The 15,797-nt window shown below is 52.3% G+C and overlaps 1 protein-coding gene across 4 annotated transcripts in view; it reads right to left on the reverse strand.

Annotated features, from left to right (window-relative positions):
* Positions 1-15,797, reverse strand: part of TNS3 (tensin 3) — a 174,509-nt gene that overhangs the window by 78,336 nt on the left and 80,376 nt on the right. For 3 of the 4 annotated variants that reach the window (XM_081079437.1, XM_081079438.1, XM_081079436.1), the window contains exons 6-13: positions 14,758-14,929; positions 12,974-13,024; positions 11,246-11,368; positions 5,123-5,187; positions 2,974-3,057; positions 1,580-1,692; positions 1,189-1,249; positions 458-533 (exon numbers count right to left, since the gene is read on the reverse strand). In XM_081079437.1, coding sequence (XP_080935563.1) covers positions 458-533; positions 1,189-1,249; positions 1,580-1,692; positions 2,974-3,057; positions 5,123-5,187; positions 11,246-11,368; positions 12,974-13,024; positions 14,758-14,907 — 723 coding nt within the window. In that variant the 5' untranslated portion in view covers positions 14,908-14,929. Of the gene's footprint in view, positions 1-457; positions 534-1,188; positions 1,250-1,579; positions 1,693-2,973; positions 3,058-5,122; positions 5,188-6,520; positions 6,651-11,245; positions 11,369-12,973; positions 13,025-14,757; positions 14,930-15,797 lie in introns of those variants that run through there. The other variant, XM_081079439.1, reaches the window with a different exon arrangement.

Raw genomic sequence — 15,797 nt, forward strand, 5'->3', positions numbered from 1 at the left:
CCGAGAATTACTTTAAATGTATGAAATGTTCTGTATTCAAGGCACACAAAAGGCAAACCTGGAACAGCCAGTTTCACTTGGGAACCAGCACACCACACGTCAAACGCACCTGGGGGCCGCATGTTTGCACCGCCAGCTGTGCTGTTGACCGCAAATAAACACTTTACCCCCACCCTTCCCCGGAGGTTCCCACACGTCTGGGTCAGACACTGCCGGCAGGGGACGTGACCCCTCGGAAGCCCTGTGCCTGATCAGGAGTGTGACCGCAGGGCTCCAAGGATTTGTTCTGTCCCTTTCATTAAAACACAGGATTAATTAATCAACTGCCTAAGGTAAAAGCTGTTTTTCATCCTTCGTGCAGGTGTGGGGGCAGGAGGGCTCGATTGTTTGAAGACAACAGTTTCCCCTTTTGGGTGATGACGGGAGAGCAGGGCCAAGGGGCCGAGAGAGCACTCACCATGACGTCCCCTTTCAGGAGCTGGGCGGGTGTGATGGCAATGGCGACCCGGCTGGGGTTCTCTGGGCCCACGTTGCTTTGGAACAAACGAGAAGGGAGGTCACTGTGCCGTCTCATGGTTTAACAGGAAGAACACTTTTGAGAAAACGAAGCCTACAGCTGACAACTCAGAAATCACACGAAACACGCCATGCAGTTAGGAATCTAAGTCCTGAGAATGAGTCCAAATGGGGCAGAAAGCGGCCAGGCCAGGGACATGGGGTTGGGAACCGCACGTTCATCCCAGGGCGTGTGCCTGGGGCCATGTGGCATGGGTGCACACGACTGCCAAAGCGTCGCCCCTGTGTGGGTCCACCGTGAGTCCAGAACATGAAAGCAGCTTGTTTTGCCTGATGACAAGTGGTGAGAACATTTTTCACCTTTACTCATTTCCCATTAATGTTCATAAAATGCTTATCTCAACACACAAAAAGCCCAGCAATTTGTACAAATTCTGAGGATGTGTGCCTGACTTTTGTCTGAAATGCAAAGGGGAAGAAAGGCTCACAGTCATGGCCCAGTCACAGGACTCTGATAGATTCACGTTCAGGAGAGCATGCTTTGTGGAGCCGGTGCCCCTGTCCCCAGCTGAGTGGGGGAGGGCACCAGCCACCAGAGGAGCCCCGCCCGCCTCTGTGCTGTGCCCCCCCTGCAGGGCGCCAGGGCCCATTTCCCGCACGCAGCACACTTACTAGATCCCCGACGTGTACACGGGCCGCATGGCCTGGTAGACCTTCAGGAAGGGCCGGCACACTGAAAGGGAGGCGGGACCCTCGGTGAGCGGAAGGGCAGCGTTTGGCAAACAGGGACAAAGGTGCCCTGAGGCGACGGGCCCACGGGCGCCTGGCACGTTGGGGAAGCAGGGCTGCAGGGGACGGCAGTGTGCGGAGCACCAGGGTTCCTGGGGACAGTCCTGCTCCCCTCACTGGCCGCCTGTCCTTCCCTGACAAGCCAGCTGGCCCTGCCACACACGGATGGCTTTGTCCAGTCAGTGACCAGGACGGACGGGAGCCCTGCGTGTGCAGGGGCAGGACCAGCCGGCAAGTGCAGGCCCTCCCGACCCCCCGGGTGGGCGGCACTCACCTCCGCCCGTGTCGAAGTTGGGGGTGCCGTGCAGGATGACGAAATGCAGGAACAGGGGCGAGGCGTTCATCTTCACGGTCCCCGACAGGAGCCCGCTGAGAAACTGGACGTACCTGCAAAGGAAGGCGGCTCAGCGTGTCCGGGACGCGCCCAGTGGCCCCGGAGCCCAGGTGGGGCCCGAGGGGGGCAGGGACCCACACTGCTTCTCCTGGGGTCTGCACACCCGCCTCGGCCCACGCCCCCGGAGCCACTGCCGGGCCGACCCCCGGGACAATCGGCGGTCCCGCTGAGCGCCGCCAGCCCCGCGTGCTGTGCGGCCCCACGTCTGGCTGGCCACGCGTGTCCGTGACGCCCGCGCAGACCCAGGGACGGGCACTCACCGCTGCCACGGCACCAGGCCCTCCACTCCAGCGGAGCCGCCCGGCCGCTCCCGGGGCAGTGTCCCCCCCGCCACCCGCCCGCCGGGACCGCAAGCCCCGCTCGGCCTCGCTGAGGTTTCGGGCCGCGGTCACACACTCCGGTCCATCCCTGCCGCTCCACGTGCACACAGAACAAATGTGTAGGAAATGTCGGGTAAACACTACACACGAAGTTTAAAACCCTGTGCTAGTCGGTCCTGCTTGGAAAATGTTAGAAATAAACATCTGCTTCAGCTTCGGTTCCTTTCACAGTGTCCCCACTGTCCTGGTGACAGAAAAGGACCGAGTGGCGGAGGCCACAGCCAGGGACTGGCCACCAGAGGGCGTCACACCCCCCCCCCCCCCCCCGTTTAATTCCATGTGTGTGTGTGTGTGTGTGTGTGTGTGTCTCACACCTGGTGACCTGTCCAAGCACTCTGATCAGCTAAGTGAGGCACACTGAAGGTTTCTGGGTTCTTGGCTCTGTGCCTCCCAGAAAGCAGGAGTGGAGGATGTTGGGGGGCCCTAACTATCCCCTGCTCTGGACAGCAGCTCCTCCCCCGCCAGTGGGGAGGCCCTGGTCGCCTCAGCTGGCTGTCCGGCTTGTGTAGCCTGGGGGCGCCTGGCCATTTGTTCAGGCGTGTGCAGCAGCCACTGAGCAAGGGGCCCTTTGCTCTCAACGTCACGGGCCCAGTAAGCACACGGACCAGTTTCCATCTCACATTTTCATGCACATGGAGGGTTCTGCAACCCCTGGTTGAGGGCAGCATGAGGAGGCTGATGGCAGCCAAGCCCTCATCACCCAGCTTGGGCTTGCGTGGTGACCACAGACATGCCTGGCTGCACTGTCACTGGTCACCGCAGAGGGCTCCCTGCTCTCCACACGTGGGGGCTCCTAGCACATCTGTTCCTGGCCGGCCAGGGGCTTCTTGTATCTGTACATTTCTAAACGTGAGCTCTCACGTGCCTTTCCACAGCGGCCCAGGACGTACGTACCGTTTCTGGGAAGGCTGCATTAAAGCTGACACTTTGTCATCGTAATACTTCTTCATTGCGAATCTGTCGAGGGCCTGGTCAGCGCTGGGGAAGCAGAGAGAGCGCGTTAACACCGTGGACGCCGAGTGTGACTGGTGGCAGGGGACGAGGGCCGGGGCTGTTCTGGGCCACCAGCGCCCATGTGGACGGAGATGAATGCGCGGTACCGCACATCCACCTATTTCTTCTTAACCCCAATCCCTGCAGACATATGCTTAGCCAAAGTGGCAGCCAGGTCACAGGGCCTACGTCCTGTGGAAACAGCAGCCCCGGGCCCAGGTGGTGGCACTGAGCTGTGCCACACACACAGTGCCCAGGACAGTCACTGGCAGCCCCACCTCCTAAACGTCCCGTGGCACATGGCTCCAACCAAGGGAGGTGGCTTTCAGCGGGGTCTACACAAGACCAGAGGGCAGACCCAAGTGTCGGCGTCACAGGGCAGCGGGCGCCCCACCAAGTCCCACATAGAGCATTTGGGACCCACAGGGGACAGGCTGACGGCCGCCGCAGGGAGCCACATCTGTGCACAGGCTCAAGAGGCGTCACTGCGGCTGGTGGGGAGGAGAGCTGACGGAGGCGGCCACAGGGCTGCACAACTATGTTTCTAAAGTGACTGCCACCGGCTTTCCACCTGTCTGACCCTGAACTCTGGCTGCACAAGCCCACAGGTGTTCTACGTCCACCTTTCATGTTCAGCATTCCTGTGTCTGGAATTCACTGGTTCTGTTAAACGCTGGAATGCATTTGGCCGACGCTCATGCCCAGTATCATTGACGTCACGAGGATGAGCGACATTCCCACTGCTCTACCTTCCCGAACGCTTATCTTTATGATGCTGGCCTGGGAATATTCTTCCTACTTCACGCCTTGAGATTTCTGTTCAGATCTGGAGCACAGTTTGCAACAAAGGCATGAAAACTGTCTGCCCTGTGATTACTTCTGGAAATGACACCTGAGGAACAGTAGCAGAAACGATCACAGGTGTACACGAGTCTGTGATCAGAGCTGCTTTTGCATATAGAATCAACACAAGAAACTAAAATTCTCAAGCAAAACTGGAAGCACCCTGGATAGCCAACATCACCAAATGCTGAAATATGCCATCTATTCATCGACCAAGAGAGAGCTGTGCAGCCACTTAAATGACATCACGGAACACGTTCAGGAAAGAAAAGCAGGTCACAAAAGCACTGTGGTGTCTGTCACCGCACGTCCCTAAAAAGTACTCACTCCTATTGTTCCTGTGGCAGGAGCAGCATCAACAGCAGCTGATACTCGAGTACTGGGGCTAAGTGCCTTCCATGCAATGACACAGGGAAGTGTCACAAGACCTCGTGAGGCATACTTGTCACCCCCGCTTCACAGGGAAGGACCGTGCGGCTCAGAGGTGCATGTAAACTGCCTGACATACAGCTGAGATATGGACTGACTACTAGGGAAAGCAGCTTTTAGAAAGGATCTCAGTGATGGGCCTTCCATGAATAAAGCTCTCAGTCTGTTTCTAGCTGCCGGGACTTCCCACAGTGCACAGGACGCTGGTCTAGACAGAGCTGCGTTGTTGCGGGCAGGGACGCAGAAATGTGAGGGGCCCTGTCGAGAGTCGCCAGGGAAGTCTGGTCTCCGCCCAGACGCCTTTGCTGCACTGAGGGACTCATGTGAGCATGTGTCTGCACAGACACAAACGCTCATTATCACCAAGAAGGGGTCTGATTTTCACCGGGGGGTTGGGTTTCCTCCCTGGCAGGCACAAGCTCCCCAATTTGTTTGCAGAGAAAACATTCGGAAAGTCAAATTTCATCCCTGCTGCTAGAAAGGAACGGTTTATCGGCCAGTATGAACAGGCTTGTGTTTCCTCAGTGGGGCAGCTCGCTGCACAAAGTGGCCATTGAAACATGAGGGCGATGGTAGACGCCAGAGGACGTTCTGAGAACCAGACTGGACCAGGCTTCCTGCCCACGGGCAAACGGTCAATACCACCCAGCCTCAGTTTCCTTCTGCAAAGTGGGAGTCATGAGAGCTGCCTCCTCACGACTGCGGAGGCCTGAGGGGCAAAAGGAAAACATGCGGAGGGCTTCTCTCCGCCCAGGGCAGCACAGACACCTCCTCCTACCTGGCCGAGACGTTGGTGAAGTGCATGTAGGATGAGATGACCACGCCGATGCGTCCCTTTCCGCCCTGTGGAAGACAAAGGAGGACCCAGTTTTCTCTTGAGCCCACGGCAGAGATGGAGCGACAGCAGGAAAACTTCCTTGTCACGGGATGACAAAGAGCTCACTTGAGGGAAACCAGCGTTCCCCTCTCTGGTCGCTGTTTCGGGGACAGCAGCATCCAGGGCTGACATACAGCAGGTGCCCACAGCAGGAGCGGGCGCTGCCGGGGTGTCTGTGCACACCCCAGAGCAGATCTGCACAGGGGCAGCCAGCCACTTCAGCCATTCCCAGTGAGGCCGGAAAAACTGGGCCAGGACAAAGGCAAGTAGCATGACTCCATGACCCAGGCGACAGGGACCTGGAAACTCCGGGCACAGGGTGAGGGTGTTGAGGCCACACACACAGCTCGCACAAGTCCGATCAGTAGGACAGCACATTCCAGGGAGCTGGCCACAGCACAATGTCACTGGCTCAGCCTACCCAGCCCTGCCCGGTCACATACACAGGAGACACAGGAGACTGGAGGAGGAGGCTCAATCCATAACCACACGCCTGTATATTCCAGACTTGGCAGCCTGGCTGGAACCACCGGCCAACATTACCAACAGCAAGAGATGTCTGGAAGTACCACAGTTACGTGTCAGGCCACCCTCACCCAGAACCATGGACTGCCACCTTCTACAACATGCCGCCATGACCCAGGACAGCGGTAGGCAAGCCACTTCTGCCCACCACCTGGGTCCTCACAACTTGTGAGCTAAGAGTTGTTTTGTTTTTAAACAATTGAAGAAAGATCAAAAGAATAATATCTCATGACACATGAAAAGTATATGAACTGGACATGTCAGTGTCCATAAATAAAGTGTGACTGAAACATGACCACACCCGTGTAGGGACATCAATGGCTATTTCCACACAGCAACAGCAAGTTGTGGTAGTTACAGCCTATCAGGGAGAAACCATTAGCCCAAAGTAACGTTAGACCAAACAGACCTCAGATATTTATAGAACATTCCATCCAAAAGCAACAGAAAACACATTCCTCAAGGGTACATGGAACATTTTTTCAAGATAGATCACATGTTAATCCATAAGACAAGTCTTAATAAATTTAAGATTGAAATCATATCAAACATCTTTTCTGACCACAATATGACACTAGAAATTAATTACAAGAAAACTATAAAATATGTGGAAATTAAACAACATGCTACTGAATAGCCAATGGGTCAAAGAAAAACTAAAAAGAGAAATAAAAAAAAAATACCTTGAGACAAATGAAAATGGAAATATACCAAAATTTGTGGGCTACACCAAAAATAGTTCTAAGAGGAATGTTCAGAGCGATAAATGCTTACCTCCAGAAACAAACAAAATCCCAAATAAACAATCTAACTTTATGCCTCAAGGAACTAGAAAAAGAAGAACAAACAAAGTCCAAAGTTAGTAGAGGAAGGAAATGACAAATATTTAAAGAAGAAATAAATGTAATACAAACTTAAAAGACAATAGAGAAGGTCAAAGAAACTAAGATCTGGTTCTCTGAAAATATAAAGCTGACAAACCCCTAGCTAGACTCAACAAAAGACAGAGAACTCAAATAAATAAAATCAGAAATGAAAGAGTAGATGTTACAACTGATGTCCCAGAAATACACTGGATTATAAGTGACTGTGATGAACAATTATACACAAACAAATTGGACAACCTGGGATAGATGGATAAATTCCTAGAGACATACAACCTACCAAGAATCTGATGAAACAGAAAATCTGAGCCGACCACTTACTAGTAAGGAGATGGAGTCAGTAATCAAAAATCTCACAACAATGAAAAGCCCAGGACCAGACTGCTTCACTGGTGCATTCCACCAAACATGCAAAGAAGAATCCTCCAACTCGTCCAAAAATTAGAAGAGGAGGGAACGCTTCCAAACTCATTATACAAAGTGAGCATTACCTTGATAACAAAACGAGACAAGTTTGCCACAAAAAAAAGAAAAAGAAATTACAGGGCAATATCCTTAATGAGCATAGTTATAAAAATCCTCAACAAAATACAGAAAACAAAACAAAAAAACAACAAATTCCACAAAACATTAAAAGGGTAATGTACCAGGATCGAGTAGGACTTATTCCAGTCATGCAAGGATGGTTCAACATCCACAAGTCAGTCAACGTGACACACCACATGAGCAAAATGAAGGGTAAAAATCATATGGTCATATCAACAGATGCAGAAAAAGCATTGACAAAATTCAACATCCGTTTATGATAAAAACTCTCAGCAAAGTGGGTACAAAAGGAATGTACCTCAATATAATAAAGGCCATATTTGACAAACCCTCAGCTAAAATCATCCTCAATGGGGAAAAGCTGAAAGCCTTTCCTCTCAGATCAGGAACAAGGCAAGGACACCCACTCTCACCACTTTTATTAAACACAGCACTGGAAGTCCTAGCCAAAGAAATTAAGCAAGAAAAAGAAATAACAGGCATCCAAATCAGAAAGGAAGAAGTAAAACTGTCTCTATTTGCAGATGACATATTATATAGAGAAACCCTAAAGACTCCATCAAAAAAACTGTTAGAACTAATAAATGAATTCAGTAAAAGTTGCATTAAATTATAAAATCAATACAGAAAAATCTCTTGTATTCTTTACACTAAGACCAACTATTAGAAAGAGAAATTAAGAAAAAAAATCCCATTTACAATTGTATCAAAAAAAAAAATCTAGGAATAAATTTAACCAAGGAGATGAAAGATCTACATATTAAAAACTATAAGACTATAAAGAAATAAGTTGAAGAAGACACAAATAAATGGAAAGATATTCCATGCTCACCGATTGCAAGAATTAGTATTATAAAAATGTCCATACTACCTAAAGCAACCTACAGATTCACTGCAATCCCTATCAAAATCCCAGTGGCATTTTTCAAAGAAAAATAATTCTAAAATTTGTATGGAATCACAAAAAGACCCTGAATAGCCAAAGCAATCTCCAGAAAGAATAAAGCTGAAGGCAATATGCTCCCTGATTCTAAACTATATTACCCAGCTACAGTAATTAAGACAACATGGTATTGGCATAAAAACAGACACATAGATCAATGGAAGGAAATAAACAGCCCAGAAATAAACCCACACATATATGGTCAATTAATTTATGACATAGGAGCCAAGAATACATAATGGAGAAAGAACAGTTTTTTCAATAAATGGTGTTGGGAAAATTGGATAGGTACACGTTAACGAATAACATGTATCTTAGCATGGTGTAGTCACTATCTTACACCACACAAACAAATTAACCCAAAATGGACCAAAGACTTGAATGTAAGACCTGAAACCATCAAACTCCTAGAAGAAAACATAGGGGAACGCTTGTGCACTGTTGGGATTGGAAGTTGGTACAGTCATTATGGAAAACAGTATGGAGATTCTTCAAGAAACTAACAATAGAACTACCATACGACCCAACAATTCCACATTTGTGTATTTATCCAAAAAGTAAAATAAAATAAAACACTAACTTGAAAAGATATCTGCACCCATTGTTTACTGCAGCATTATTTACAACAGTTAAGACATGGAAACAACCTGTGTCCATGGATAGACGAATGGATAAAGAAAGTATGTCTTCTAGTTATAAGTTAATGGATATTCTTTCAAATCATCATTTGAATGACCATAGAGAAGTCCACCATATGGAAACCTCATTATTTATCTAACATATTGAATTTTTGTTATTTTTTTCATTTTTATGTATTATCATTAATGCCACAAAGACTATCTCATATAAATGTTTCTACATTTAAACAAAAAGAAATTGTAGTCGTGCTATATATAATACTATTCAGCCATAAAAAGGAATGAAACCTTGACATTTGTGACAACATGGATGAACATGGAGGGCATTATGCTGAGTTAAATAAGTCAGACAGAGAAAGACAAATTCTGTTATGATCTCATTTACATGTGGGATCTAAAACACAAACAAAACAAAACTAAACAAGCTCATAGATACAAATAACCAATTGGTGCTTGAAAGAGGCGGAGGGGTAAGGGGTAGAAGGAATGGGCAAACTGTTCTTGGGTTTGTTTGTTTGGGCTTCTTCAGTTTAAATAAACTGAATAAAATGTACTTTTATAAAGTAGTTACAGTAAGACCATGGGGACCCCAAGCCTAGAATACTTACTCTCTGGGTCTTTCAAGAAAAGTGAGCCGACCCTGACCTAGAATCACAGAAGGCCAAAACGGCAGAGCCACCGACACACAGACCCCAGTCTATTCTGGAAAAGGAAAAACTGAGCAAATTCAAGTCAAAATTCTGACAGCCCCACTTGGCGTGCGACTGTCACCAGGAGCTTCCCTCTGCTGGGACGTGAAGTGTGCGCCTCGCAGACACGGGCACTTCCATGGCTGAAGCCTGGCGTGCGCGGTGGTAACTGCACAGCTGGGAGCTCGCTCTTGCATAGATTCCCTGCAAGGAAACGGCAGCACCTGCACCAGGTCAGACATGCATGGAGGCGTCACTGCCACCTTCAATCGTCCTGTCTCTGCCGTGCTCGTTACACACTTGGAGTCCTTTAGCCACACACTCCAGTATTCAGTTTTGTCCTCTGCTAAATCAGCGTCACTGACTGCAGCCTGCAGCTGGCTCCTCACCAACGACTCCAAAACAAACGGTGTGGGGAGGAAACCTGCAGTACGCGAGCGAGCCACAGGCCATTACGACTCCATGGGCAACTGGGGGGAGTGGGGGCCGCACAAACACCACCCTTTGTACCCATGAGCAGAGCAGGGCTGTCACATCACAGCTGGCCCTTGGTCTGTCCCCCCAGACCACAATGGGCTAGCCCTGTTAGTCATTCCGGGAGCACTGTGCAGTCACAGGTTTAGGCAAACATCAGGGTCTCACCCACAGCGATTACCATGACCTTATTGTGACGTCACTAAGTTCACATTAAAAGAGGGCTTCCCCTTGTGGCGCGTTTCTAGGATGTCTTAGAGATGGTTCCCGGGCCACCAGAACAGTGCAGAGATGAGCAAATCATTCAAGGTTTCACGCGTGCCCAGTTAAGCCCGCTAACAAGCCTTGTCCAGATTCCAGGCGTCCGTCACAAGGGCACATTCTGTCCGTTCAGCCCTAGTGACCCAGGCAGGGCAAATAAGATGCTAAGTTAGTTCGTGAAAAAAGAGAGCCGCACAGAAGAAAGGGCATAAAGAGTGCAGGCCGTGCTTCTCAAGGCCCAGCACAACAGAACCTTCTGGAGACACAGTGGGCAGCGGTCCGGACCTGCACTTCTCACCAGAGCCCCTCTGAGAACCCGGGTAGGGAACGCTGCTCAGAAAGGCTACGACACAACCTCAGGCAACGACGACCATCAGTATTATCTGCATGATGTCAAAACCGTCATTCCAAGCCTTGTGGAAAATACGAAATTTGTTTTAATTGAGAATAATTTTTTTAAAAGAGCCTCTCTGTCTTTTTTTCTAAATTTGCACCAAAACACAAATTTGGAGAGAAGCTCCTTAATGTCACTGAAAAAGCCCCGGTTAGCTGAAACAATCTGGTAAGAGAAAGAACAGAGTGCCTGGCTGTTGGCGGGAGAACGTATTCAAGTCAGGTGTGGGCAAAGGTGAGAAAGCAGAGAAGTTAAAGTCATCTGAGCGCCCTGTGGGTTTGTCCTCGGGGGCGAGTGGTCACCGCATGGCCTGAGTATGGCCGCCTGAACCATGGGCAGCAAACTCTTACATCCGCTGTGTGAGAACAGACCCCAGCGCCCTGGGAAGTGCCCCCGACCCCCAGTCGCTGACCACTTGGGCGGCACGAAGCCCGATGCCACGTACCCTACCAGTGCCCTTCTCTTGAAAGGGGGCTTTCCTTGAGAACAGAAATGCACACAGTGAAAAGCTTCACTCCCACAGTGGCCCAGCGGCAAGGCAGGAGCCTCTGTCCTGAGAACGCTGACGGCCATCTCGTGAAGCAGGGGGAACGGCTCTGCCCAGGACAAGTGTGGAGCCCTGACCACCCACAACCCGCTGGGCCCCGGCGGTGCCGGGAAGGACACTCACCCTGCAGTGGATGACGACCACATGCTGAGGGTCGCTGTGCAGCCAGGACTCCTGCGCCTTGCAGATGGTGCACACCTTGTCCAGGGGTGGCGCGTGCAGCTCGGGCCAGCCCACGTCCAGAATCTGCAACGACAGAGCAGCCTCAGCTCCCGCCTCTGGGCCCTGGGGGGCCACGTCCATGCTGTTTGTTTTACCAGCATTTTCCCCTCGAGGGCACAGAACCAGCCAGGTTCTGCTTTTCAAACCCCCAGTGGGAACTGCGACCAGGAAAGAAAAAGCGAGGGATTAAGCTGCCCTATAAGACATCTGTTCCTGGGTCTTATCTGCTCTTCCGAGCTGGAATGATGATTCTAGAAAGGGCTCCCAGGAGCCGCTAATGGTGCAAGGCTGGAGGGGAGGGGGAGCGGCAGGATCTGAGATGGGAGTTCTTGGCCGAGCCGCTGCTCAGATTCCTCTGTTCCAACTACAACTGAGCTTGGGAGACTGCAGTGAGCCAGTCCCAGGACCTCGGGGATAACATCTCAGATGGAAGCCGGAGGCACCTGCTGGGGACACAGGTACTCCCCAAGAGGGGACAAATGTGCCCCAAGGCAGAAAAGGCCTCTGCAGCACTCTGTCACCAGAGCCACCCCCTTGGGAACCTGCAGCTGGGCCCTGGGTCCCTCCTTTCCTGTTCCTTCCTTCAATGGGGGAGGGGAGGCAGAGCTCTGCCTTATCATGAAAGCAATAGAAATAGTGCAAACTGATGGGAAAATCGAGAAAATGGCCAGGAAGCAGGAAGTCACATAACTGCTCAGAAGTGACAGCTCTGACATTTCGGGGAATCCCTTAGACCTCTACACAAATGTGACAGGGTGGAGATGGTCAGGCATAAACCCCATGTTCCACCTTTGTCACCTAGCACCCAGCCTGCCAATTCACCATCTCCCTATCTTTGTTATTCTAATGGCCGCAAAATATCCCAACATATGAAACACATATATATCATATATGCCATAACTGACACTTCATCTTAAACACTTCCCCTTAAATCTTTGCTGTTGAAGAGAGATGGAGGGGTGGGGGAGTGTGACTGTACAGAGGTGGCAGAAGGGACATCCTTGTGGGAGAAACGTCCTGTTTGGATGGCAGTGGTGATGACACAGATGTGCACAGGATGAGACGGCAGAGAAACACACACACTCACACGTGCACACACATGCACGCACACATGCCTGCACACACGTGTGCACCCACACGCACACACGTGCACACACATGCCTGCACACTCACGTGTGCGCTCATACATGCACACACGTGCACACACACTCACGTGCACACTCATGCACGCACACACCTGCACACACTCATGTGTGCACACACAACCACATGTGCACACATACATGCTGCCTGTAAACCCAGTGGGGGCTGAACGCAGTCTGTGGATTGTACCAACGTCAAAGCCCTGGCTTTGACACTCCAAGGGCACTGGTGTGGGGTGCTGCTGGTGGTGGGGACAGGACCAGAGCCACATGGGATCTCTCCATGTTGTTTCTGTAATTTCTTCTGTGTGTGTAATTACCTCAAATTTTAAAACATTTTAATTAAAAAAAGTAGTCCATGGATACAAACGGTTCCTGATAACCCTTATCAAGTGAAGTCCCACAAACACTTAAAACAATTTTGCACAGCAGGGTAAGCAGCACTGACATTTTACACACTCAGGATACAAAGGACAAAGGGCCATACCTTTGGGTTCAGCTTTGTGAGGTCGTATCTCTTTTCCGAAAGGTTTAATACCTACGAAGGAAAGATAAGAAGCTATTGGACAAATCAATGTCCTGGGGAATCCAAGAAAAAAACACAATTTCACTTTTACATGCAGTTTACCTTCGACGATTATAAAAGATTAAAATGTACACATATGTCATTGTCACAGAACACAAAAGAAACAATAAAGCCAGTGTACTACAAGGATAGCCCTCAGAATTCCATGGGACTGGCCTTGGGAGGAAGAGGACACAGCCTGAGGAGGGCGGCCCTGCTTCGGCATGAGGCCAGGCCTGTGAGGAGCGGATGCCAGCATTCGGGACCAGCGGGACCCGGGCGTGCCCTCACGGAGAAGCAGGGCTGTTGGGGGAAGCTGACCACGTGTCTAGGAGAGAGGACAATGTTGGAACAACACGGGGCCTGGGAAATGCGTTCCCGTCTGTGTCACTTCTGAGTGTGGACGTCCAGGATGCCCAGGAGAGCCGAGAGGAGGGCTGGTCCTGGAAGTGGGGGGCATGCCTGCTGGGCGGGGGCTGCCTTAGGCACGGCCCGGACACTCACTGCTCGCTCCGTGGAACAGGCTGCCTCTTGGACCCTGGGACACGAACCCCACTAGCATGACACGGCCTGACAAAGCGCGTCCCACTAGACGGCCGGGGCCATGGTCTGCGGGTCCCAGAGCTGTTCTGTGTCCACGTCCAGCTGTCAGGACACCACTGGGACGTATGTGGGGAAGAGATAGGCTCACCGGGCTCTCAACTGAGGCACTTATAAGTGTCTTCCCTCAGAGTTTTCAAAGAGGTCCTGGTCCCCAGAAAGGCAGGGGCCCCACCCCAGCCACTGGGCAGGAGTGCTCTGGCCCCGTGAGGCCCCACCCAACGTGAAGGGAGGGACTCCCAGGTCCCATCCCTGTCGTCCAGGCCATGGGCCTTCCTGAGGCAGAGGGCGCGTCCTGCCCCCCACCTGGGCACATGCCAGGAAGAGGCCCACGGTCTCCGAGAGAAAGGAAAACATCCCGGAGAGGCTGAAGCCGACATGACGCTCCCAGGGACCTTTGCTCGGCTCTCCCTGCCTGGAGCCAGGTGGCGCTGAGGACGGGCATTGGGGGACAGCAGCAGGTCTTTGGGGACCAGGAGCCAGGGGAGCACTAAGTGCTCCGAGCCAGAGGGTCCACTCCCGGCTGCCTGCCCTCTGGGGCCCTGTCCCAGCTACTCTGTGATCTGAGGGGATGACAATCACGGCAGATAAAAAGGCCTCCCAGGCAGGGCAGAGGCTGTGGGTAGATTTCACTCCGGAGGGATGGCACCTGGGACAGAGCAGTCGGGCCATGCTATGTGGTGGGCGGGGGAGGCGTGTCGAGACAGAACCAGGGGACACCGGGGACTCTCCCCCTCTAACCTGGGCTCCAGGTGCACGTGTGGCTCCAACCACGTGTCCTGGCTTCCAGACGCCCGCCCTCATCCTCCTGGTCACTTCAAGAGGAAGGGCTGCCTCACCAAGCCTGTGGCGGGTGCTGGGACGGCCATCCCTCCCCCCCGGTGTCCCCTCAGTGCACACGGGGCAGCAGCTGGCAGCTGGGGACCGTGGACAGGGAACCCTCCACAGCACCGAGGGGCGGCAGGAGGGACAAACACTCCCCTAGCAGCTGCTCCTCAGCACCAGGAACCGACCTCCCCACCCGCAGCTCAGGGTCCCCAAGATGCTGGCGCACCCTTCCCGTCTCAGCAACTCAGCGTCCACACTGTCCCCAGCCGTTTGCTCACCAGGTAGTTGTCCCCATGCTTGGACCTCAGCATGCGTGTCACTTCCTGCAGGCTGTGCAGGTAGGAGTCCTCCGAGCAGCCTGCGGGGAACGACACGGCGATGATCCGCTCGGTGATGTAGGTGAGCTCCAGCTCGCGGCCGTCCTCCATGCTGGGGCCGCGCACTGCCGGCCTAGGAGAGAGCGGCGTGTCTGCAGGGCGGCCACACGCTGGCCTCAGGAACCTGGGGATGCGTACTGGGGTTTTGCCGTCCCCTCATCCTAAGTGTGCTGTCACCACAGGATGGCACCATCTAAACGCCCTTAACGGTCACAACTGGGGACTGCAGGCCACTAGCAGCGAATAACCAGGAGACAGAGGTGTGTGGCCTAAGGATCTGCAGCGGGAGCAGGGCTCAGACACCGGGGCCTTGCTCTGGGGTCAGGGCAGCTCTGGGCAGCGGAGAAGCGCCGGGGCTGGGGGGTGGGCGCAGAAGCTGAGGCCGGGAGGAGCCTGCAAGTCCGTGTCAGGGAGCATCGGGGGCAGGTGGGGGGCCCGCGTCCCAGGAGGAGGCCGCAGAGGGGAGGACCTGGGACAGACCCCGGCGGCTGCGTACTGACGGGGCACTTCCGCTCGGGGAGGGCCGGCTGGTGACTATGAGAGGCGCTGTGTGCGGGCTCTGCCCCGACTGCACCTGGGGCAGCCCAGGGCGTGCGGCACAAGGCACAGGTGGCAGGTACTTTTTTCTCCACCTCACGCACCAGATATGGACGCGTAAGAGTTGTGATTCCTTTTAAAAATCAAGTCAAAATTCTGTGAATACTGACATAAAAATAAACAATGTGCCTCTAGAGCCATCACGGACCATCCACGTGCCGTGGGCTGTGCCGTTCCTCGGAGGCACAGACAGAGCTCGTTCCCCGCGGGAGGCTCAAGCCCGGGACTTCCCCAAGCCACACTCCCACGACCAGGCCATGGCTCTGTAATAGTTACCGAAAGCCAATCCCATGTTTCCGGCTTCTAATGCCAGATCTCACCCAGAGACAGAGACGTAATGTGAC

The sequence above is a fragment of the Rhinolophus hipposideros genome, assembly GCF_964194185.1.
Source record: "Rhinolophus hipposideros genome assembly, chromosome: 18".
Classification (NCBI taxonomy): Eukaryota; Metazoa; Chordata; class Mammalia; order Chiroptera; family Rhinolophidae; genus Rhinolophus; species Rhinolophus hipposideros.